The sequence below is a fragment of the Zootermopsis nevadensis genome, unplaced genomic scaffold, assembly GCF_977971745.1.
Source record: "Zootermopsis nevadensis isolate Lab colony 2312 unplaced genomic scaffold, Znev_1.0 Znev_ptg000017l, whole genome shotgun sequence".
NCBI classification, from domain to species: Eukaryota; Metazoa; Arthropoda; class Insecta; order Blattodea; family Termopsidae; genus Zootermopsis; species Zootermopsis nevadensis.
In genome coordinates this window covers 2,855,756-2,879,345 of record NW_028259149.1, presented here as the reverse complement: position 1 = coordinate 2,879,345, position 23,590 = coordinate 2,855,756, and the positions used below count along the sequence as shown (strand labels likewise).

General features: G+C 40.8%; 1 protein-coding gene across 13 annotated transcripts in view; it reads left to right on the top strand.

The window, feature by feature from the left end:
* The window catches only part of LOC110835423 (uncharacterized), a 310,206-nt gene that overhangs the window by 268,097 nt on the left and 18,519 nt on the right, over positions 1-23,590 (top strand). For 6 of the 13 annotated variants that reach the window (XM_087350086.1, XM_087350085.1, XM_087350083.1 and 3 more), the window contains one exon: positions 22,193-22,270. The exons of 2 other annotated variants lie outside the window; for them this stretch is intronic. In XM_087350086.1, the coding sequence (XP_087206212.1) occupies positions 22,193-22,270 (78 nt within the window). Of the gene's footprint in view, positions 1-2,627; positions 2,701-2,768; positions 2,788-19,352; positions 19,435-21,778; positions 22,018-22,192; positions 22,271-23,590 lie in introns of those variants that run through there. 5 more of the 13 variants (XM_087350084.1, XM_087350111.1, XM_087350082.1 and 2 more) reach the window with 4 other exon arrangements.

Here is a 23,590-nt window from a genome sequence, read left to right as displayed (position 1 = left end):
TTTATATTAGCTTCGTGTACTTCGAAAGAATAATTATACAATTCATATATTAATTTCTGTGCATATAACATCAGCACAGATTCCGACTAAATTCAATATGTCTGTTGTGCTTCTTTTTAACGTTTTACAAGAAAAAATATCCTGAAAGATTTTCATATTAAATAATTAACAGCCTTACGCAGAAGTTCGCACGGTAGCCATGTTAGATCGTGTCAAATGACGGTCTTCGTTATTGGCGTAGTTGAGCCTTTGGGTTCTGCTGTGTTCATGTCAGCGGATTCAGTGAAAGGGTCGTGTAGGCTGCCGGAGTCAATTCTCGTCGCGGGCCATACACAGCTCGCGAACCGCACGTTGTTGATCTATGTACAGGACCGTGAAGTGTGTGAGTCAGTGGCTTCGCTCGATGACACGAGATGTCGCAAGCTCACGCGACTGTTTCAAAGAATGTCGTTCACAGAAGTGACGCCATCAAGTGTTTCCATTTTTAAAAATATTTTTTCTGTCCATCGATTTATCGATATGAGTCGCAACCAGTTGTGTAAATTGTCACTCATGGCAAGCCAGATTGTCGTATGAATCAGGTAACTTACCTGTTCCGAACGCTGTAAGATGCGTTTTAACTCGGTCTGGCTTTAAAATACTGTTTCGTCATTTATAGCCATTTATTATTCTACTCTGAGACTCTCGGACCAATACCTACGCACCGAGACAGCATTTCTAGGGTTCATTCTAATACCCCGGAAGATTGCTTCCTTCTAGATCAGTGGTAATCAACCTGGGGTACGCGTACCCCCGGGGGTACGTGATTTTTTTTAAAAAAAAATATATATTATTTTGATAAACACTGAATAATCAGTAATGTAATTTATTTAATTTATTTTAGATGTAGATTATATAGTATGTATAACTTGAATTATACACCAACAACGTTGGGGGTACAAAGTTGAAGAGAAATTATATCTGGGGGTACGCGAACAAGAAAGGATGAATACCACTGTTCTAGATGTTTCAGCTAAAAACGTAACTGTGTTCAAATGTAAAATCTACTAAAGATCTAAACAGTTTGTCGCGTGTGTGGTGGTAGAATGTGTTCTCCTGATGATTAAAAACTTATGCTAAATTCAGTGTAAGGCAGCGAAATACGTCGTTGTCGCAGGACAGAGCGACTGGCTGGCTTGTGGCAAGAGGTCAACCAGAGAGGACGCTAACAGATGAAATGCGGACGATACAGCGGAACACATAGAACATGTGTTACGAGTGAGACGCCCGACAGCTGGATCTCCTTCTCAGTTGCTTGTGTTCGTATCCCGTTATATTGGGTCCGTTCATGTGGGAGACAAATGTATTTTCTGCGATGCGTTGCTTATGCTTTGATGCTCTCACTGACCTCTGGTTTCTTGCGTTTGGAGGTCAGGTCGGTATAGAGCTTACACACCAAATTTGTATTCTCAGAACCTGGTTCGAATCTCGGTCAGGCCGCGAACTATTCTTACTGAGAATTTCCGTACCTTTCGTGATTATCTGCGATGAGAATTTCCAGTGGTCCATGATCTCGGGTTTAAACACATTTAATTTGTTACAATTTAGTTGTTTACAGTTTTAATTATCTCACATTACACAACAACTTTCTAGCTGCAACAACATCGTTATGCAACTACGGCCCGACTTTGCTGCTTCTACTTGCATCTGTTTCCTTCCTGAGAAGCTAGTAGTAGCTCATCAGAACAGAAAACCCCCTCGCGCTGTATGGAACCAAATGTTTCAGTATCGTGTTCAAATGTTTTGCCACAAGCTCTCATCCGGAAAAGAGATAAATCCTGTGTACATCCTTTACCTTTTATTTTAAGATTAATTTTATTATCATTCATTTAAGAATATTCATTTGAAGTCGTCTTTTCCATTGGGGTGTTATCCCTATGCGTGCTACATGCCGTCTTCAAACGCTGTAGTTATTTGTATAGCATGAGCATTCAGACTGCTGATGTGAAGTATTAAATGAGAGAACAGAATTTATTTGGAATGTGAGTGAACTCTAAATATAAGTACGCCATTTTGTCCATTCGCTCTTCAGGATGTGAAACCTCAGGGTGATCTGATGACTAGGTAACAGGCAGTAAACATTGAGCTGGTCGGTTGTAGAGCGCAGACAATGGTGGGGGGACAATTATGTGATGGGGGGGGGGGGGCAGTAACTCCTCTATTCTTGTTAGTCAGGTCCTGCTGATGCTGTTGGAGCGGACCATAACTGATGATGTGACCTCATTTTTTATTCACCTCTTCACCAACGTATCTTTGTACTTGCAGAGACGAATAGTTCAGTGTGAGATATGTAGGACGTTTTACGTTAAGTGTTTGTTTGCTGGCGTTATTAGTGAAGATGTTTGACAGACTGTCGGCGAAGAAGGACAGGGCGGCGCTTTAAGCAACACCAGTAGCAGGCGTGGCTCCTGAAGTTGGGTTTGTACCCTGACCACTCCTACAACCATTGTCAAAACAGGAACACGGAAATCTTATTGTACTCACTGGCGTACTCCAGTTAACCTCGGGAGAGGCGTAGTGGGATAGAAGAGTGTCGCTGTTGCTCGCTTTCCCGCCTCTGACCACGTCTGTCTGTGTCCATCTTACAGGACGAGAGCAGTAGAGCGGATGAGCCCGACGAACGCACTAGGTCGCCTCTCCTAGAAACACGCGGACTCGTGGGTGAGTGATAAGATTTCCACGTGGCGGCATACTTACAGTTAGGGTCCAGTAACTCACAGCACAGAACATCATTCCTCATATCATATGGTGTGTACTTAAGCGAGCATGCCTCCATGGTTATGTTATAAGCCTGTGTTGGTATAGTTTATTTTTGGTTAATGGTCATTTGCTGTACAGGCATTTGGGCCTTACGGGAAAATATTTTTGAACTGTGTGGTGTTAACTAAATTTGGGATAATGTTTAAGATCATGCGAGCTCACAACTTCAGAATTCCCAGTTATTCTTGACGGGAAGTTTGGTGGTATTCTAATATTTTGTAACGCTATAATGTTTTTAGAACATGTAATGCATTGTACGATCTAAAAAACATTGACCCTGAACCGAATTAATAAAATCCTCTCGGACTATCAGCCGTGTTAAATGGTGAAAAGTCGCCGACGTTTCAGGGACCACATCGTCAGGGCGTCTGAGTTGTCTGTGGGCACCGGCTGAGAGCTCGAGAGGTTTTTATTAATGTAATACATTAGCAATAATTTAGAACGCGTGACAAATGACTCGCATAATTATTCTTTGTGTGCATAGACTAGGACTTTTACAATCTAGTGCTATGTGAGAGGATAATATTGAAATGGATATCAGATAATCGTAAGTAAGTTGTGGAGGTATGGACTATACTGAAACGCCTTAGAGTGTGAACGACTCTTCTGATCACGGCAGTGAAACGTCTGGACCCTTAAAAGCTGGAGATTTCTTAATCACCTCAGTAACTACAAGCTTTTGAGAAAACATCTTGTGTCCTGTAGATAGTTTACATGGTGTTACCATACGAAGGTAGAATGATAAAATTTTGGGGCAGAATAATGACTTCCTGGCTTGTGACGTCTGGTCTTCCGGATGGTTACAGACGTTTCGGAGTAACATCACATGCATCTTCCTCGAGGCTAAGTTCTGAGAAGACGTATCATGAATAATAATAGGCAAGTCCGCACGGGCACATGGTACGATCCGCAGCGCCCCTGCACGCTAATAAAAGGTGTCACAGGTGTCCGATTTTTACATTCGCTAATCTGCAGTAAGCACTTTGCACTCGTTAGCTTCTGTACTTTAATGAACGCTGCCCAACTTGTTTGCCGGTTCCGATATTTGGTTCTGAACTTTCAAACAAGCAGGAGAGATCAAGACGGAAATTCTATATACCGACTACACAGACAAGTCACATATGCCCCTCATTTGCACCCTGAGAGAAGGTAATAATGCACATACTTCCACATAACTCGATTTAAATCGGTTCTCGCCTTTATGCTAACCTCAGATATCATACAGTCTCATTTTACTGACAGACAAAACTACCTGTACTCCAAGACCAACCAAGTGCTGGGTCAGAGATGAAGCCCCTAATTTAGGACCTGGGGTAGGGCTTGGTTAGGGCTGTCACACACCTCCTGGGTTGCTAATACTTTTCTTTACTCGTGAGAAAACCTTCGACCTTGGAAGTGTGGACCAACGCGGAAGTCCGATGTCAAAAATCTGTGGCTTTCCATCAGAGCGGTAGACAGTAGATTAGCACGGGGTAATGGTGGGATGATGTTTACGACGAGAAAACAGAGGAATTTAGAGAAAGACTTTCAATGCTTGTTTGTCTACCACGAATCTTTCTCTCTCCTGAATGTCATGTATAATTGACGAGAATTTCTTATGAAGGTGGTTGAAAATATATTCTCTGAAAAAAAGAGGCCTTTTATATACTTCGGCTGTCATAAAACTGTCTTACATATTAGTCCCTGATTTTCTACTAGATGGCTCTAACAGACAAAATCAGGATTGAGTAGAAATTGTGCAGAAGCAGTGGGCTGGTCACTCACTACTCATAAATGCACACTTCAAAGACTAGGAAAGCATCCGAAAGGAGGCGGCGAAGACCCACATTGGGTTGTAGAGCCACAGCAAGAAGAATAACACTATTCACAGGTAAATTCTTTGTGCGACACGTGTCAGAACTGTGTTGATCATAATACGTCATCGATCTAAATTAGATTCTCAGCGCCTGTCCGACCTGAGAAACAGAAAGTGATGGATCGGGCCCTCGCTGTAACGGAAGCACTGCCTGGGGCGACATGAAAAAATCTGGGTTAAGGCAAGATGCTTTATCAATCGGCCACTCCTCAAGTCAGAGCATTGTCCGTGGAAGAGACAATACACGGCAATGAACGGACGGGGTTCGCGACTTCCTTGATGCTATTGTCAATATGGAACAGCCAGGTGGCCTACCGGAGCGCGTTCCATGTCAACGCTTAACGGATTCATGTAATCAGTCGTCAGTTGCTGGAGCCAACGTCGAGGAGTTGGGGATTTTAGACTCCGGTGAGAGAGGTCGAAGGACCAATCTCGAACCAAGGACAAGCACTCGTAAGCCCTTTCCCTTACATGTCTCACCACAGACTACTTTAGTGTGGCGATAACTGTATGTACTTACGTTGAGAGTACTGGTCCAAATCTAGTCGGAATGCAAACATACCACAGACTTTCTGCACTTAGCGCCAATAAAGAGTAAATGCACGTTTCCACAGTCTGGTTATTGTTCGTTCTTGATTTTAAAATTCTTTTGCACACGGGAAGGCGACGCAGTTACTAAAATTGTTCCCATGGTAACTATACTCACAGTTATTTCGTGGTTTTATCGCGTAATTGCGTTCAATTCGGAAATTACACGTGTTTAAATCCCATGTGCGCTCGCCTGCTTATTACCTTGATCTCAAACCGTGAGATGAAGTAAGAATTTGTATCCTGAGGCGTGGATACATGAACTGTAGCAATCAGAATCTGACTATTGCCTTACTCGGCCTTGCATGCAGCGGAAGTGGGCCAGGTGTTAACTAAGGGATTTGAGATTGTCCTGGCATATTTTTCTTACGAATTTCTCGTTTCCCATGGTTTTGAACCATCCGTGTCTTGTGTGGAGGAAATTCAATTACCGTTAGGTTGACTGGACTGGTAAAAAGTTCTGCTCAGAGTCTTCATTGGTAGAAGAACGCATAAAGATTCCACGCATGGGGAAGATGTGAAATTTTAAACAATTTTAGTCGTAAATTCTGAATAGAAGGGTAGGTGGGAGGATAATATTAAACGCGGTTAAAAGAATTTATGGTGGGAGAGAGTAGATTGGATTAATCTGGCTGGGAATAGGGACCGGTGGTGGTCTCGTGTTAACACGAAAATTTACCTTTGGATTTCATGAAAGGAGGTAAATTTCTTGACTGTTATTTGTTACTCAGTTCCATGGGAATCAAATATATTAGGCTTCCTGAATAATTGTTTCCATTACTATTCTTATTTCTAATTTTTTTTCCTAGTGTTTACATTTGTTTAAACACAAAACCGGTATTACATCCATACTATTGCATTCCTATTCATGATAGTATACCCTTCTTAGCACGAACAAGCAAAACAATTGATACAACACAATTTGAAGTGGAAGCCAAAAAGAGACAGTCACTGGAATATGTGTCTTTCTCAGTGGCTTTTTCCGCCTGAGCTAGCCTGCTGTCTACACAGTCCTCTGTGTCGATTTGGTTCTGTCGATTGGCCGTGTCGAACTGATTTTTCCCACAACAACACTCCGTGATATTGGTCATTTCACGCGCATCGTATTTGGATCTTCAACACTCTTTCGCCTGTGGTGTTGACTTCATTTGCACAAAGCAGCGAGAAGTATCGCTTTCTGCCTGCCCTCAGTCCTCTTAAATGATCACAGACAAACCATGACTTCACACTTTTCCGATAACAAATTATTTCAAACCCCTTCGTATGGTTACGAGCCCTGTAAGTCATGAGTCCCGTCAAGGATTGGGCGCACCGGACGTGAGATTCTCACGGCGGTGAAGATATCGATGGTGATCTGGGTTGTGACGACGTGTACACTTGAAAGCTGATAGGAAATGACGTTCCCTTCCGAAACGCTCCGTACCAAGAACGCAGATGGACGCGTCTTAATTGCCTCACACAAACGCACACATGGATCTCTGGATCACTAGACTTGCCCTGGCTGTGTAAATCTGCGTGTGATGCCGTGTAATCTTGTAGCATGTGACTCTCACTTGTGTGTGTTTTATACCTGCGCCTTACTGAATCCACCAACGATGAGTTTACACTTTCTTTACAAAACCATCACGCCTTTGCCCCAATAAATGACTATAAATGCGATAAAGATTCAGGATGTATGTCATCTGAACGGGCGAAACCAAAAGGACAATGCTCTATAGAAATCCGTTTCTCGAAGAAAAGTAATTACCAATAATTCCTATGGAAATGCCGAGTATCTTGAACGCCTAAAGGTAGTTACGTGTCAGGGGACTGGGAAGGAGGGGGGAAGAACCAGATGCATTAACTTAACGCGTCAAAACTTCTGTCTGATGTCGCTATTACGGCTTATACACGTTCTCAGACCTCAGTTGAGTGAACTGTCTTGGGATCGCGATAGGGAGATGTCAGAATTGTCTCATTTCTCATGATCTTCTGTTTGTCACGATTTTCCATTTCCACAGAATTTTTGACGAGGAAACATTTTGGAAAATGGGCACTTGGAAGACTATTAATAGGATGAGAGGAAAAAATTTGAACGTTCTGTCCGCAGAATGGTAGAGCAAATGATATTTTTGGGATTACTTTTCCCTATATGTGAGAACATAAATTTTTGTTTTGGGGCTGTTTTGAGACGGCGTTCATAAGTCGATTGATCACATTAAAGGAAAACTCGTGGTTTCCATATGAATGGCGACCAACATTAAGCAGTCAAATGCGTGTGACACTGGTTTTAGCGGCAACATATGGGCACCAAATGTGCGGGAGGTTATGGGGTCGTTTAAAATGAGAAGTCTCGGATCAAGCTTGCGGGTAAATTACTGGGCTTATTCCTGCAAGATACAGACTTTACCCGTTCCGCATCTTCACAATGGAAAGTTTGACATTTTAAGAACCTGTGGTAAGTATATGTACCCCCTGCCTTAACATTCGGGAACTCTTCATTTTGCTTGCAGTGTGTGTTTATGGGTTTTATATGAGGCGGATTACAAACAGCTATTATTTCTTTAAACAGCGTTAACCAGCTGATGTTTTTAATGGTGAAGTGTTGTGTTTTCTTTGCGGTAGGAACTCAGTCTTTAAAAGGCATTTAAATTGCCTTCGGCTTTAAGAGATTAAGGAAGTTTAATATTAATGCATGGTAATTTGCTTCTTCAAGATGTGCATTATAGTTACAAGCACTGGCTTGTAATCCGAAGTCTGTGGTTTATCCTGTGAGATGACAATTAAGTACCATTTTCTTGCACATTAAGTGCTTTGCACATAAAAATTATTAGAAGATAGTTTAAAATCCCGTATTTTATTTTCCACTCGACAGGGCAGTGATTACTGGTAACTGAAGAAGACAGCGACAAAGTTGTTTGGCTTCATGAAATTAGGTAGTAGAGGATATGAGAAAACTACAATTTTGTACTCTTTCGTCTAATACTTTTGACGTCAGTAAGCATTGGTACTCATGGTCGCCACTGTATGGACGGCGCGTATTTACACGCCATTAAACTTTTGCGATAGAAACTTTGTGAACTGCAAGAATCAACCACAAAATTATTCTCGCTTAGGCTCTGTCGTTAGATTCAGATTCTGGAAAGTGAAGGATTTGTTGTCACGTGTTTTTCTATTATTTGCCGCATAATGCAGAATATCAAATTTGTCTTGACAGTGGGAAGGGAATCACATATAAAATTGGTCAGGCATTCACGATGATTACGGGGCTATTAACGTCCTCCGAACATGCCGGGAAACACTAACGTCTTTTAACTATGCTCTGGTAATAGTCTCGGTTCCCATAAAACAATTTCTGAAAGGAAACAAGACATTTTATCACACTGACATCTACACCTAGGTATCCCTAGTTCACTCCTTTCGGTCGACGAGCAACTATAAGGAACGTCATAGTGGACACCGTGCGAATCCTTCAGAAAATTAAGTTTACGAATTGTAATAATCAAATTAGGATTGATTTATCACTTCAAAACCCGCTCGAGTGCACAACGTTGCCCGCGGACATAAGGTTGGCGAACCTTGGGCCAGTTACTTCTTTCCCTTGGCTTCTCTGCTTATTCCACTCTTTCGGTTACATTTTCGTGTGATTAATTACGAACAAAGTGCAATTCTAATAAATGGCTTTAGTTGTGACGTTGTGTTGGAGGAATTTGAAGCTTAGCGGGTAATTTTATTGCAGTTTAGAGAACGTGTTATCGTCAGACTTGGAGAAAATGAGGCTTCTAGCACAATTCTGAGAATCTGCTTGCACAAAACATTATTAATCTGGAGGAATTTATAAAACCTTTTCTGGCGCGGGGTGGGGGTGGGATAATACATTCTAATCGCTTCGTGACTTCTGCGCGAATACGGTAAGAAATTTCGAAATTAATGTCTCAACAGATCATTAAATTCACGAAATGGTTGTTGGAAGTTGAAGAAACAGCATTTTTTCCACGACTTTTCATATTTCATTTTAAACGCAACTAACAGGTCTTTAAAACAGCGTCTTTTTTAAATTTTCTTTTACACGAAATAGTTTACCGAAAGGTTTGGAACAGTTAATCGACAAATAATTTTAATGGTTTCTCTTTTCACAGTTGTAGAGTAATAGACTTTTTTTTTTTTTTTTGTAAAATTAAAGATAGTCACAGAACGTGTACTCACAAAGAGGAAGAAAGGATTCACGAAGGAAGAAGAAATGAGAACGAGAGAAAAGACAACGTAAATAAAATAAAAATGGAAATAAGAACAGACGAAAATGTCCTGAGACACGTAATGCTACTCCTACTCTCACAACCGGTCTTCATTCCATCTCCTCCTTTGCCTTCCAAGTGACTGTTTTACACAAGAGGTTCAGTGCAGTTGATATCTTCAGAAGACTGATTTCAACTAATGGAAGATACTCGTTGAAATTCAACGGATAATGAGATTATTCCATGTTCATCCTTTAAACCTTCTCTGCCGTCCACGTATTACTTTCGTGTCTTTTCTTCGTTTAGAATCGCTTCTAAAAGTTGCCTATTGATACCAGCATTCTGCAGTCTAGCGTCTTGTTACATTCATGGAAGATGTAAATGGTTGTGTTCTGCGTCACAATCTTACAGAAACTGGCAAACGTTTAAAGGTTCTCTACTCCCTCCATGATCACGACGATAAAATTAAGGAGGAATTAAACATCTCCGAAACGTCGAATTTCTACAAGACTACACGACGCAGCAACCCAGAAGACATACATCTTTGTATTCGCCGCCGTAAGAAATTAAAATCTCACTTTATGTTATTTATTTAATATTATGTTTCCAACTCCTTACTGATCTTTTATACAGTATCGTTAATTAAAGTCTTAATAATTCAACGCTTTGGCATGTAAATTACACATGTAAAGTCTAAGGTATTGTCCCTAAAATGCATTACCGCACGTAAAGTTCTTCAGTACATCAAAATATATAGCTGTGGTGTTCGTTAGAAGCAGTAAAATATATTGCTCCGAACAGTTGTAAACAAACACACAAATATGGAACGCAGGTTTGTGGCTACAACTTTACATTCTTTGTTTCAGGATAATTATCTTATGGCAAACGAAAGCATCCTGTATTTCCGAACGTCTAATATGGGCCTAAGTCATAGTTTAAATCAGTTAGGTATTAAATACAAAATAAACCTCTGAACATTTAAACATTACTTTGAATATATCACCCGTATGCTTTGTGTTTATGAAGCATAACTCATGCTTCGTAAAGGTGATATTGTTAGGCGCTGTTTCTAATCTACTGCTATTCATTATGCAAATTCAGCATCGTGCATTCGTGAAACAAGGACGAGAACATATGAAATATCAGCATTAAATAGGAGTGTATTACAGAGTGTCCATAAATTCTTTATCTGTTTACTATATCGTATACTAACGGAAGTTACAAAACTAACTCCACAAAATATCTTCTTCGATGCAGCTGAAACTTCCTGTGCTGACGTCGAATCAAGTGTCTGCTGTTTATACAGCTGCATTGTTTATCTTAAACTATTTTGATTTTGACCAATTGATGGGAATTTTGAGGACACTCTGTATTATATTACTTAGCCGAATAACTAAATGTTAAACAAAAAAGGACTATTTAAAAATATTGCAGACTATGTATAAAATGACATTCTTTCTTAATGTTGAGAGTAATACACTGTTCTATTTTTATAATAATTACTGTGATTTGTTTTCTTTTTTCGAGCTTCCGTGACAACATTAGGCAGTTGATGTTTTTAATGGTGAAGAGTTGTGTTTGCTTTGTGGTCCGAACTGAATTTGTAAATATTATGACGTATTTTTAACGAAAATCGGTAACCTCCGTTTGAACTTCACCCAAAACGTCCGATATTTTAGCTGTTGTGATCAATTATATTGGCTTCGATTTTTTGTAGTTCTCCCAAAAGTTAAATTGCATTTAAATCCATTTAGCAGTGTGTTTGTGTGTACTGATTAATTATGCACAGACTCTTCTCTACTGTTATTATATTTTATGCAGGTAACTCTTACATAGGACATTGACATTTAAGATTAATTTTGTTGCAGCAGAATGACACTCGAATTCGCCCGCATTGTTTTGGAAAGAGCCCAGAAATTTTTAGAAATTAACCTTTCGCTACCTTCTGCACCTAGAGACAAGGGTGTGGGAACTTCAGGTAGACGGACAGATAGAGAGACAGACATCTGTTTCAGAGGCCTCGCTCTGGCGGCCAGCACGGGATGGAATAACAGAATAACTCGTATGTCATATTCGTGTGTAGTAATTTATCACACCGTGTTTTTATTCTTCTTCTTCTGCCATATGACTGCTGATGTGATACCGTTATCCCACTGCCGAGAATGTCATCTGATTGTTGTAAAAATGGCACAAGACTCTCTCTTTCGAAATAGCTTCATGAAGTGGAAACCTTCTCTAGAATTTGGTTAAGAAATTACCTCCTTTTTTCAGGTCGATCGTTTATTACCGCATTTACAATAGCCCCTTTCTGGATCCTGTTCTGAGCTGCATAATTTCAGTCCAGACCCTGGATCAATTTTAATATTGTCCTCCCATCTATGCCGATGTGTCTCACCCAAGTGGTCTGCTTACTTCAGATCTTTTCGATTGAAATTTTGTATGCATTTATTTCCACAGTGCGTGCTACATCTCTGCCCATCTCATCTTCTTTATTAAAACCTGATGTTCGGAGTAAAGTGGAGGCTGTCATTTTTATCAAATGCATCCATAGATTTCACACAACCAGTAATTAGGCGATAATCTGTGTTTCGTAAAATACTTTTATTTCAGTTTGAGATAATCATGGCCATCTTAAGCAGAATCAAACGATACCCAAATGTTTCTTGTGCTGGAACAAACAAAGTCCCCTTTTTCGTACAGCGTAAACTCTCCATTTGCCACACTGCTCCCCATATAATTCCGGGACGAAAATGTGCGTTTCGCCTACGTCACTAGAATGCGAGTAGCACAGTAGAGGTGAGAACGAGCTGCAACGTAGTGCCACTTTGAAATGCTGTCAGCGGCGTGGACATAAGATGCCTCATCATCTCCTACCCCTCCCAATGCTTTTTATTCGTATCGAAAATGAAACGCACAGATTCGCCCCGACCGACGTACCCTGTTTTAAGACATCGCTTGTTCCGTGTGTCCGTGTTAACTGTAAGCCATACTTGCATCATCAGTTCCTGTAATGGGACTTGAGATTACCGTACCATTCGTATGAACAATAGACCTACAGATTTATTAATGAGTGTCGTAAGAACTTTTCTCTTAATAATTCATCTCAGTCGGTGAAGCGTCTAACGTTGAACTGTGACTTATTATAATTACGTGTCTAATTATTATCTTCGTCGAAACCGTAATGTTACTGGTGAGAGTCACATCGTGACGTTGAATTTTGGTGGCAGGCCGAGTCATAAAAGAAAGTAACACTTTAATATTATATCCTGACAGGCAAATCTTAATTAAATACGTAGTTTCACAGACGATTGTGCAGGTAGGATATTATTAAAAATTTAATGCCCAGTAGTGGAGAAGTGTAGTGTTTTCTTTGAGACAGAAACCGAGCTTCGGGCTTCAAATTAGTCAGTACAGTAGCTGATTACGGACTGGGCGACCGGTGTTCGATTTCAGACAGTGACAAGGAATTATTCTCCCACCATCAGCGCCCACCTCTGCTCTTTGGCCCACTCAGCCTCCATTCCAATGAATCCGGGGTGTAAAGCTGTCCTTCCCTCCATCTAGTGCATAGGTCAAGAAAGAGTGGAGCTATACCTCCACTACCACGCACATCTTCAAGTCATGGTGATTAATAAGCACCAGTGGCAACGTTACCTTACTGTCGTAAACGAGAGTAGCACCTTGAGCCACTCTTGCTCTGAGTAGCGCGGGCTGTTGAGATAAAGCCGTATACACACTGAGCCACTTATGTGTGGGGGACCGCAAAGTGTTTATAGATCAAGGGCTGGCTGGTCGGCCGAGGATGGCTTCTTGCTCGGAATATAGAGCCTGCTCTGTGCTTTATGACAGTTCATTATGAACTTTATGATATGCGTACTCATACACCGTGTATAATGAAAAAGGAACAATAATTTTTTTCCTCACTTTACGTCGTTGCAGACCCGGATGATTATTGCTGCGTACAACAGCAAGGGACTCGAAAGCCCAACCCTGTCTCATTATTCTTTTGAAAGAGATACGCCATGTGCCGAGGTTCTGCGTGATGCGTGTGAGTCCTATTGCGTTTCATAGGCGTCAAAGAGTTATTGCAAAACTGCGTTCTTAATTTATAGAAATATGTAAGATTTTTTAAATCATTGCCACATATAATACCGTGGAACGTATTTAAATAAGTGTCAAGAATCTTTAAATTAAAGAAACTGAAACAGAAAAAAGAGAAACAAAGAAAGCGAACAAAGAAAGACAAAATGACAGATCGAGGAAGAAGTAATGAGCTAGCAGAATGACAGAAAAGAGGAAACACAGATAAAGCGTGGAATAAAGAAACATTGATGATGATTTTCTGGGATTCATTTTGCTCCGAGTAGACTCATACAAATATACAAACAGAACTTCAGCGCTGAAGATGGAGACAGTATGTTTCTCCGAAACGTTGGCATCTGCCGAGGAGTCTTCACGACCCGAAATCCCAGAATAACTTAATCAAACCAGCTTATAAAGTAGTCAACCGAAGCAAAAATTTGTCTAAATAATATTTAAACATTCAGTCCGTACCGCAAAGAAAACACAGCACTTCACCGTTACAACTGGTGAACTCTGTTTAAGGAAATAATCACTGTTTGTTCTGAGAATCATAGGAAACCCATTAATACATTCTGTGGGCAAAATGCTGAGGTGCTGATTCTTAAAGGAGGTGCTGTGTGTATTTGCCATTGGGCCTTAAGGGTTAATACGTTCTTAATACTTCCCAATCATGCGGTATTTGCGCTCTGCAACACTGACTGTCATTACCCATAAGCCTCTAGATCTGTTTGGCTGCTTGGCAACTGTTTCTACTCTTCTCACCTGGACTTCAACGGATGTGATACTCCATTTTATGCATCTCACCCTTATCGCCACCCTGCGCAAACCCTGAGGGGTGTATCTGCTGTTTTGTATTCCTTCACAAAGCTGTTAAATGATCTGTCTGTAAACCCATTGAAGAGCTCCCTTTAGTTAAACAGGAAAAAAAAGCGTGTGGAGTATACACGTCAGAAGTTTGCTTCTTGTATAGGTTATGTTTAAAACCAGAAAAAGAGAGTACAAGAGCGGGGAGGGATTTCTAGGGATGTTTGGTTTGGTTTGGTTGAGTGATAGGGAAATTCATCCATGATAAATGGTCGTTGTCCTTCTTTATCATGGCATGGGGCGATCTTATGACTTTTTCTTACAGGGTAGAGCTTGGATTTTTCAAGAGTCTGCAACTGTTGTTAAAAAGATCTTACTGTGTGTGTGTGAGGAAGGAGAATTGGGTTTTTGTGGCGAAGGAGGGGGGGTTGGTTGGTTATGCGATCCAGTGGGGTGTCTATGACCCCGTAAAGTCGCATCATTAACAACAGCTAAACATCTCTGCTGTAACACTTCTGTCTTTTTTTTTTTGTACACGCTACCGAAATGCCACTTCTACTGGCTCGCGTTTTGTCACTATAGAAAAGTTGCTATACAAACATACATACGCATGGATGGACGCACAAACTGGGAGAGCATCGTAGCTGAACTTGTTTGCTTTCTACTTATGGACTTAACTGCCTAACTTAACAGACTGCTGTACGCTGAATTAACTACCCACGTCCCAAAACAGCTGGTACCATTCTTTAGATCCGGTACAGCAGTACTGGCGGTAACAATTCGGAACACAAGATTCTCTTCAAACCGGGAAATTTCCATTCTCTTTACGGGATGAGACTGCATTTTTAACACCGATTTGTTCTTAGGTCCACTTCCTTAACTGACGCTCGCTTGAGATTTATAAATTCCAGGGTAAAAACGAGGACTCTGGCTTCATTTATGTCAGGTTGTATGTACTGAAGTATGTGACCCCGGACATTATCACCGTCGTGCTCCGCGGTCTTCGATTTATGCGTTCACACTTCAAAGCGGTAGGAACCGAATATTTAAATATTATTTAGACTAACTTCGTACTTTCAAGGGGTTACTAGGAGACACGTCTTGTGTACACTACACACGTCTAAACTAGGACTGATGGAGGATTGTCTATGCGTCTGTTGTGCGCTGTCCATCCAAGAAAGCACCGGGATAATACCTTAAAATAGGCCACGGCCACTTCCTGTCACGTCCTTTCCAATTTATTATTGATTAATCTTTTTAAAAACTGACGCTGTATAGCATGATCTACTGACAGCGTCGTTAAATAAACCGCAGATAAATAAACAAATTAAATACACGCGTTAACCTCGGTCTGAAAATAAAGGTACGTGATCAGTTTCACGTTCCGGGTGCTTTAACTGCGATTCTGATGGTGCATCTTGCAGCCTGTCACTTTACTGTCCTGTATCGGCTTACATTCATGTAGGATTTGAGGTTTTCACAGCGGCGAGTCTAAAGATTGCTGTCTTCTGGGTTGTTGATCGCCCTGATGATGGAGGACCTCTGAAAAGTTGGTATACTTCTACCAGATCACACGGCGCAATAACCCTGAAGACAACAATCTATTTACATTCGTGTAAACACGACACAAGAAATATTCAATGATGGTTTGTTGAAGTTACTCATGTACACATGGAAAACGAATTATTTTAGATGTGTCAGGCTTCGTCAAAGTGTAATAGCAGAACTGGATTCGAACTTCTGTCATCATGTAATATAGCGTGTGCCTTAGTACGTTCTTGCCGAAGAAGTGGCAAGTGAGTTGGCTGTTTTGCCGTCGTCTTGAGGCCACCAGAAGATTGTGTCGAGGTTCATTCACTACAAGGCGCATGCACAAACAAAATGGCATAATAATCTCATGCACTGCTTTTCTTTAAAAAAATTTTCACTCACCTTTTCTTCGTGTCTTCTCTTTTATGTGTAATATTATTGTGGACCTTTTTTTTAGAACTTGTAATTGTTACGGGGCCACGGCGATAAAGGCACAGCACGATGCCCGATGTTGATTGAGTGGGTCAACAGATTGCGATTAGGAAAAGCGACACCTTTCTTTTATCAACAGATTCTGCAAAACCTTCCTCTTCTTACGATTTAAAAGGTGAATTATCTCGGTCTGGTAACGTATCTTGAATGGTCACATCAAGAATTAAAGACATAAAGGACATAAGTAATACTGAGAAGAAATTTAAAATTCGTGCTTTTGTCTGATCGCCCTGATGATGGAGGCAGCAAGGGCCTCTGAAACGTCGGTAAACGTCTACCAGACTACACGGTGCTACAACCCAGAAGACAGCCATCTTCGGACTCAACGCCTTGAAAACCTGAAATCCTACATTTTGTATTTTCACACTGTTTACTCTTTCATAAATTAATTTTGATACCCGCGTTTCATGTAGCCTGAAGTTTCATTACCGTGCTCGCTAGAGTCCGCCACTGATCCCAATGCTGAACCAGCTGAGTCCAATCCACACCCTCCGACTAAATTTCTGTAAGATTCATTTTAATATTATCATCCCATGTACTGCTGAATTTTTTAGTCTCTCTTGTTTCTAAGCGCAGTGCAAACATAACGTGGACTTCTACTCAATGAATAGTAAACATTAGGTAATGACGTCCATATTTTTATCGTTGTTAGTAACTTCTACTTTACCATTTAACCATGGATTTATTCTCTGGATTATACTTCATCCTGTCAGCATGCAGCTGAATATTTAGTTCCCATCACAGCCACTGTGACGTAATGCATCCTAACAAAGTACGTCGTGAAATATACAAAGCCAAGTAAATTATTAAAGATTAACCTAATATTAATATTAAAAATTCAGTCCGTAACGCAAAGAAAACACAACACTTTACCATCACAAATATCAACTTATTTAGTAATAAGCTATATCAATATGAATCAGTACGTCCAGTTAATCGTCGAATAAATTACCGACTGTTTATTTGTTCATCTGTAACCAAATAAAAATATTTTCAATGTGTCTAATTATGCCTGTGGACTACGTCCATCGTCTGTGGTTTTCTTAAATTAAAGCAGAAACCTTTTGGATGATGGTCTATTTCCGTGTTTCGGTGATTCGGTGGGAGGACAAATTTGTACTCGTTTGTCTGCTTGGTGGGCACAATCTTATCTCTGGACAACATTCTCTAATTTACTTCCTAAGTTCTGATGATCACGCTGTAGACTTATATTTGGAAGACACTCTAGCTCATCTCCTGCCCCTAGTTACTAATTATTCTGAGCGTTTGCGTGATTTTCCTCATTCTTTACGTGCGAATGTCGCGACATCACCTTCTAATAGCTTAAGACAACGTTTTTTTTCCAAATCCTCGCCTATTCATCATTTCTAAAAGTCTTTTTATTTCATTCTGCGCAGACTTACTTTAAACATTACTTTTAAGCACTGTAATCTGGAATATCTCTCTTCGTGTTTATCTGATTGTGATTACTTTCTATAATTGCTTTGACGACAGAAGGTTAATCCATCCATCCATCTATATAATAAGCAATGGTGGATGGTGATCATTTTAAAACTTATGTGATCTGATATGTGATATGATGTGGTCTGAATTGAGATCCAAAGTTGTCTGAAGGATATAAACCACTCACGAGTTTAAAAGCTGTCAGTGAATCCCCTAGGGAATTCACTAGCTTTAGGCTATTGAAACTGCTTCTGTCCTCAGGGAGATGCGAGCCCTCGGGATATTTGAGGTACTTGGTGGGGAGCCAAGTCGATTAATGTGTTGTCCTAAGGTTCATTAACTTGAAAAATCTTTCGCCCCTGAATGTGTCACTCCAGGTAACTTGCAGACCGTTACGCTTGTAATGTGGGGATTCGCTAGGCGTTTGTCATCTTTACGTGTCAACAATGAGTCCATTACACCCTAGTATCGACCTCGGTATTGTTCCAGAATCTCCTAAAACTGCCATCAGCTGTTTTTTGATTGTACAATTTAAAGCCCTCGACTTGTAGCACAAGTCAACTTGAACGTGTGACACCCAGTGGAACGAAAATTACATTTAAAGCGTCAGCGATTAAACTGAGGAGGACAAGTTTAGGAGAATGAGATGGGTTGAGTGTGTAACACAAATGGGAACTGCACGTTTTAGTCGGGACACTTGAACGGTAAAAATCACTTCGGAGACCTAGTCGTAGATGGTAAGATAATATTAAAATGCAGTTTAAAGAAATGGATTCCGGTTGTGGATTTGGATTCATATGGCTGAAGTTAACTAAACACAAAGTTATGCAGACGTGTGGGAGTGGAGGCATGGCTCCACGCATTCGTAACTTAGCCACGGCCGATTTGCACAGGTCGACCTGGACAGAGTATACAAGTAACGTTAATTTACTCCATGAAGCAGTCCCCCAAAAGTTCATACAAATTCCCAAGTTTTTTAAAAAAACAAATTTTCATAGCCGTATTTTTAGAGCCTGCCACCGGCCCTTAAGGCACCGGGAGTAATTTTAACTTTATTTATAATCTTACGTTCCTGCATCACTAATTAAAGTCTTTAAATTATTGATAAAGTCTTTTAAATTTATTGGATGGCAAACGAATCACATATAATCTTTGTTAAACAAGGATTTGATGTGCTTTTACATCTTCGGGCGTTGGTTAAGCGTCGTTAAAGCTCACATTTTATTGATACATGTTCCTAGTCGTTACAGAATCAGGTCCTGTCGCACGAACAACCTGATTCCTGACTTTAGTGTATTGAACACTCCAATGACAAGAAATGATTTCAAAGCCTAATAGCGGAACACAAGGCCCAAACGCTCATTTCTACCCCGCAGACTGCACGTACACGACAGAGCAGCCTCCAGTCGTATAAATCAAAGTCGTTTGAGGTGGAAGCAGGAAGGATCATAACCAATTAATCTTACCGCGTTTTACATGTCAATGTTATATGGACGGAATGGTGGAATATATGAATGAAGAATAAGATGAAAGAAGAGACGGTTTGCGTTTGGTTTCTCTCCTGAGAATTAGCATAAAACGCAAATTGTTAAGAAGTCAGCAGGGGTGGATCCATGCGGCTCGCAGGTATCTGCCTTATAGTCACTCTTTTATTTTAATAGTTTTTACTGGCACAGGTGTGTCTATTAGATGGTATATCGCTCCTTCACCGTGAATGAATTCGATTAATTTTGTTCAACTACGGACTGTCAAGGCGTTAGTTTTTGCGACTGATGTTTAACCACGGATTATAAATTGAAGAGAGACTCAGTGTCAGTTTTATAATTTGGTGGACTTCACCTTTCGTCAGGACCACTGAAACCTGCTATAAACAGTAGTGATTGCGCATATTTTTAATTATTTGTTTAAACGGAGTTACTTAAGAGGGTGCGAGATTAATTTCAGCTAAATTAATTAATGTCTATGCATATTATTTAGACCAACGTTGTCCAGAGTTCGGCCTGCTACCTGGCGACATCTTCGCTTTAACTGCAGGGATAGCTCAGTCAGTATAGTGACTAGCTACGGGCTGGACGACCGGGGTTCGATCCCCGACGGGGGCAGAGGATTTTTCCTCTAGCCTCTGCGTCCAGACCGGCTCTGGGGCCCACCCAGCCTCCTCTACAATGGGTACCGGGGGTCCTTTCGCGGGGGTAAAGCCGGCCGGGGCGTGATCCTGACCACTCACCCCCATCTAGTGCCGAGGTCAAGGAAGAGAGGAGCTATACCTCCTCTCACCCCAAACGCCTACACGGCGTATAGTGGGACAAACTTTACTTTACTTTACTTTTACGGGCAGCTTTTAGTAGGCAAAAGGGGCATAAATTGAAATGCCTACAACTCTCGCAAAGAGCAGTATTGAGTAGATAATTTTGTCTGAGCTCGAGGAGAACCGAATTTTGAAACTTTTTTTATTTCCATTTAAGTCAGACTGATAGTTTGTTCCATACGAACTGGCTCGGGCAGGTTTTGGACTGTGTCCTTTTTTACGTAAATACGTCTATATTTTATGGTCAGTGTCATTCGGCAAAAAGTGAAACGAAAAAGTGTAACAATGGTTTATCAACAAATAAACAACAATGGTTACCTGGGAAACTTCATCTGTTTAACAACAAATTGTCAATAATGGTTACCTAAGGAACATCTATTTACTCGACATTTTTGTTACCTATAAAACGTTTCATTACATTACCTTACCTTACCTTACATTACCTTACCTTACCTTACATTACATTACTTTACATTACATTCAGCTACCACAGAGCCATCTTAAGCGTAACTAATTCAAGTTAAATAAGCAATGTCTTAATCAAACTTTACGCAATTGTAAAGCATGTATAAAGGAAATATTTAGAATAAAGCCAATATATAAACTTCCTTTCCGTATAGACGTATTTACGTCAAATTCTCCGGAACCGTGGTTCCACTGACAACTTTTATGTGAATGGTTTATTGAAATGAAATTACTCAGTAATAATCCTATCCCTCAGCAATGTGTGACGTTGGCAACTGACAGCGTCGTTAAATGAACCTGGAGTGAATTGAATGAAATATGAAAAGATTCTTGTTTGCGTTGTTGCTTATGATGATGCCTCATAATGTTGGCACGCCTGACTTTGGATCGGTTCCAATAAACGTACAGACTGAGTTATTTCTTGTTATTTTCATTCCGCAAGACATAATAGTTATTTACACATTGAAACACTTGGAGTAATTACGTCATGATATGTGGATTCATTCTTCAGCGCGTAATTTTTGTAACCGGCGCTGTTTTCCGCTTATTACTTGCTTGCACTACTTGTTTTGTGCTGGTAACTGAGTTGCCGCCTGCCATAACTATTGGTTTATGCGTTTCGTGTTTGAGAAACGCTTACATTATGAAGTAAACATAAATTGAATATCCTAGTTCAGAGACATAAACTTAGATGGAAGGATAATATTAGAAGAAAATGTGATTTTAACGTGTTAACTGTGTCCGTCTGTTTCAGAATTGTATCTCATGGCGTGGTTTTATTAATTCTGTGATAAAACACTTGGGTTCTATAAAAACAAAAAACTCTCTGCCCGCTGATTGGCTGCACCACCACAGCTTGCAGCGCTCGGTAATAAAATTCCCATTCCTCATGAGTCCAGATATTAATGGGTTTTCGATGATACCATAACTTCGGTGCACGGATAATATTAACGCCGGCTAAATTGCCTGTTGGTTTTATGTTCCTTTGTGTTGTCATTAACGTAGACATGAGGCAGATGGTAAGTCATACGCATGCGCGTTTGTCTTGTAGTGAAGATGTAACCTGCCTCCCTATGAACTTATCTGTAGTTCTAAAGATCACATTCCCACAACGACAGGAATCAAATCGGCATGCCTTACGTACTTCCGGTTCGTCTGCACTTTAAAACGTGTCTTGGGACAGAACCACTCCTTCTTTCTTTTAGCTGATGTTTTGAGTTGAGATTTCGTACACGTCAGAACAGTTGGTACAGGCGCTGGCGAAGTTTTCTGTCCAACTACACAGTCACAATGAAGGCTTCTGAAAAGTGTTGTTGCAAGAATAACAAGTTAATAAATGTCAACGCGTGGATATTCATGCAGCTTTCTCTAGCTGAATGTAATTCGAAGAACGGACGAGACTTCACAGATTTGTTTTGCGGGAGAAGAGAATGTATGTATGTATCTCGAAGCTATAAAGGATTTCCTTGTGCTTCTTATTCTTCTTTCAGAGAGAAATGTTTAGCAGTTAACCTCATTAGTACATCTCATTTGCTTCATTTGACAGCAGCGGTTCTCCAATATGGCTGTCACCCCGTAATTTATTTGTTTTTCTTTTGTTTTTCCCCTCAGATGGATCAGGAATGCTCAGTCTGTTCAGCGCCTGCTGCCGGCTACCATTTTGGCGCCTTCACCTGTGAAGGATGTAAGGTAAAGTGACATCTCTTGAGCAAAATAGTTAACTATAACGCACTCCTTTCACGCAGTTGTGACGTCAGAAACAATCCAGTGATTTGAGAAACAGAAATGTGTTTTTTTTGTAGTCCGTGTATATGAGCACTTGTGTCGAGATTATAGGCCTAGTACAGGCCTTTTCCCAGATCTGTGGTTGCATTCGGCACTGTTCAACGTCTCGCGAGAAGGAAAATTATATTTTTTTTTAAATAAATTCACTGCGAAACGTCTGCCACATACTGACGGAATTATCAAAATGTATTTTATGATACAAGGTAGCCATTTTTCAACGCATAGAGTGACACAGGTTTTGAAATATGGGTATGATAATCGCCCAAGATATATTTGAGGGTCGCATGGGGTCCGCTGGCCACTACTTGAGAACCTGGACGTATCAGGTGATGAGAGTGTCTGAGAACAGGATGCTGGAAAGAGTACTTGGACCTCAGACAGAGGGATTAGGAGGAGGATGAGGATACAGAAAATTGGGGGGGGGGGGGTTCCCCTCTCGTCTCTGTGTCCAAAGGTTCAGCGCCCGTCACAAGTTACAGGCAGTTTCACAGACCTCGCGGTAGCACGGACGCAGTGTGTGGTAGGAAATGACGCACGTATCTGGAACTTGACATCGATTAGAGCAATTATATGTAGAGCAATCAGTGACGTGTTAAAACCATTGCGTAATGACGCTACCTTGAAAGTGGAGGCGGAAGTGAATGCGAGTGGCCGGCTGCCACCATCTAACGGCACGCAGCTTCAGAAACAGCATCCAGATGCCCTTGTCGATCTACTTCTTTTCCTAGACCTTCGCCCCCCCCCCCCTTAATCCCAAACTCTGATTCTGTAACGCCTTATTCATCTTCACTTACATCTTCGCCATCTTTATTCTCGTTCTTAGAATTCCTCTTTTGTATTCTTATATTCCTGTGTATTCTATTTGGTTTCTTCAATTTCTGTCTTGTCTCCTTTATCATTTTTTGTTCATCTCTTACTCCAGCCACTCTTTCTTGTCATTTTCTTCTTGTATGCATTTGCCTTCTTCCTTTGTCTGCTCCTCTACTCCTCTCTTCTTCCTCCCCTTCTTCGTCCGGGACTTCCCGCCTGTTTTCATGTACTTTCGAATTTCGTGGACACTTACATGTGCCGTTTTTGCACGCTTCTCGCTGGCTCTTTGATTTTGACGATACAAACGGCCGCGATAGCAAATTTGTTTTCTGCGCCACGGCGGGGACATTCAAATGAAATCTGCATTCTTCTCATTTGTAACATGTTAGAAGGAATCAGATACCTCGACAGCAC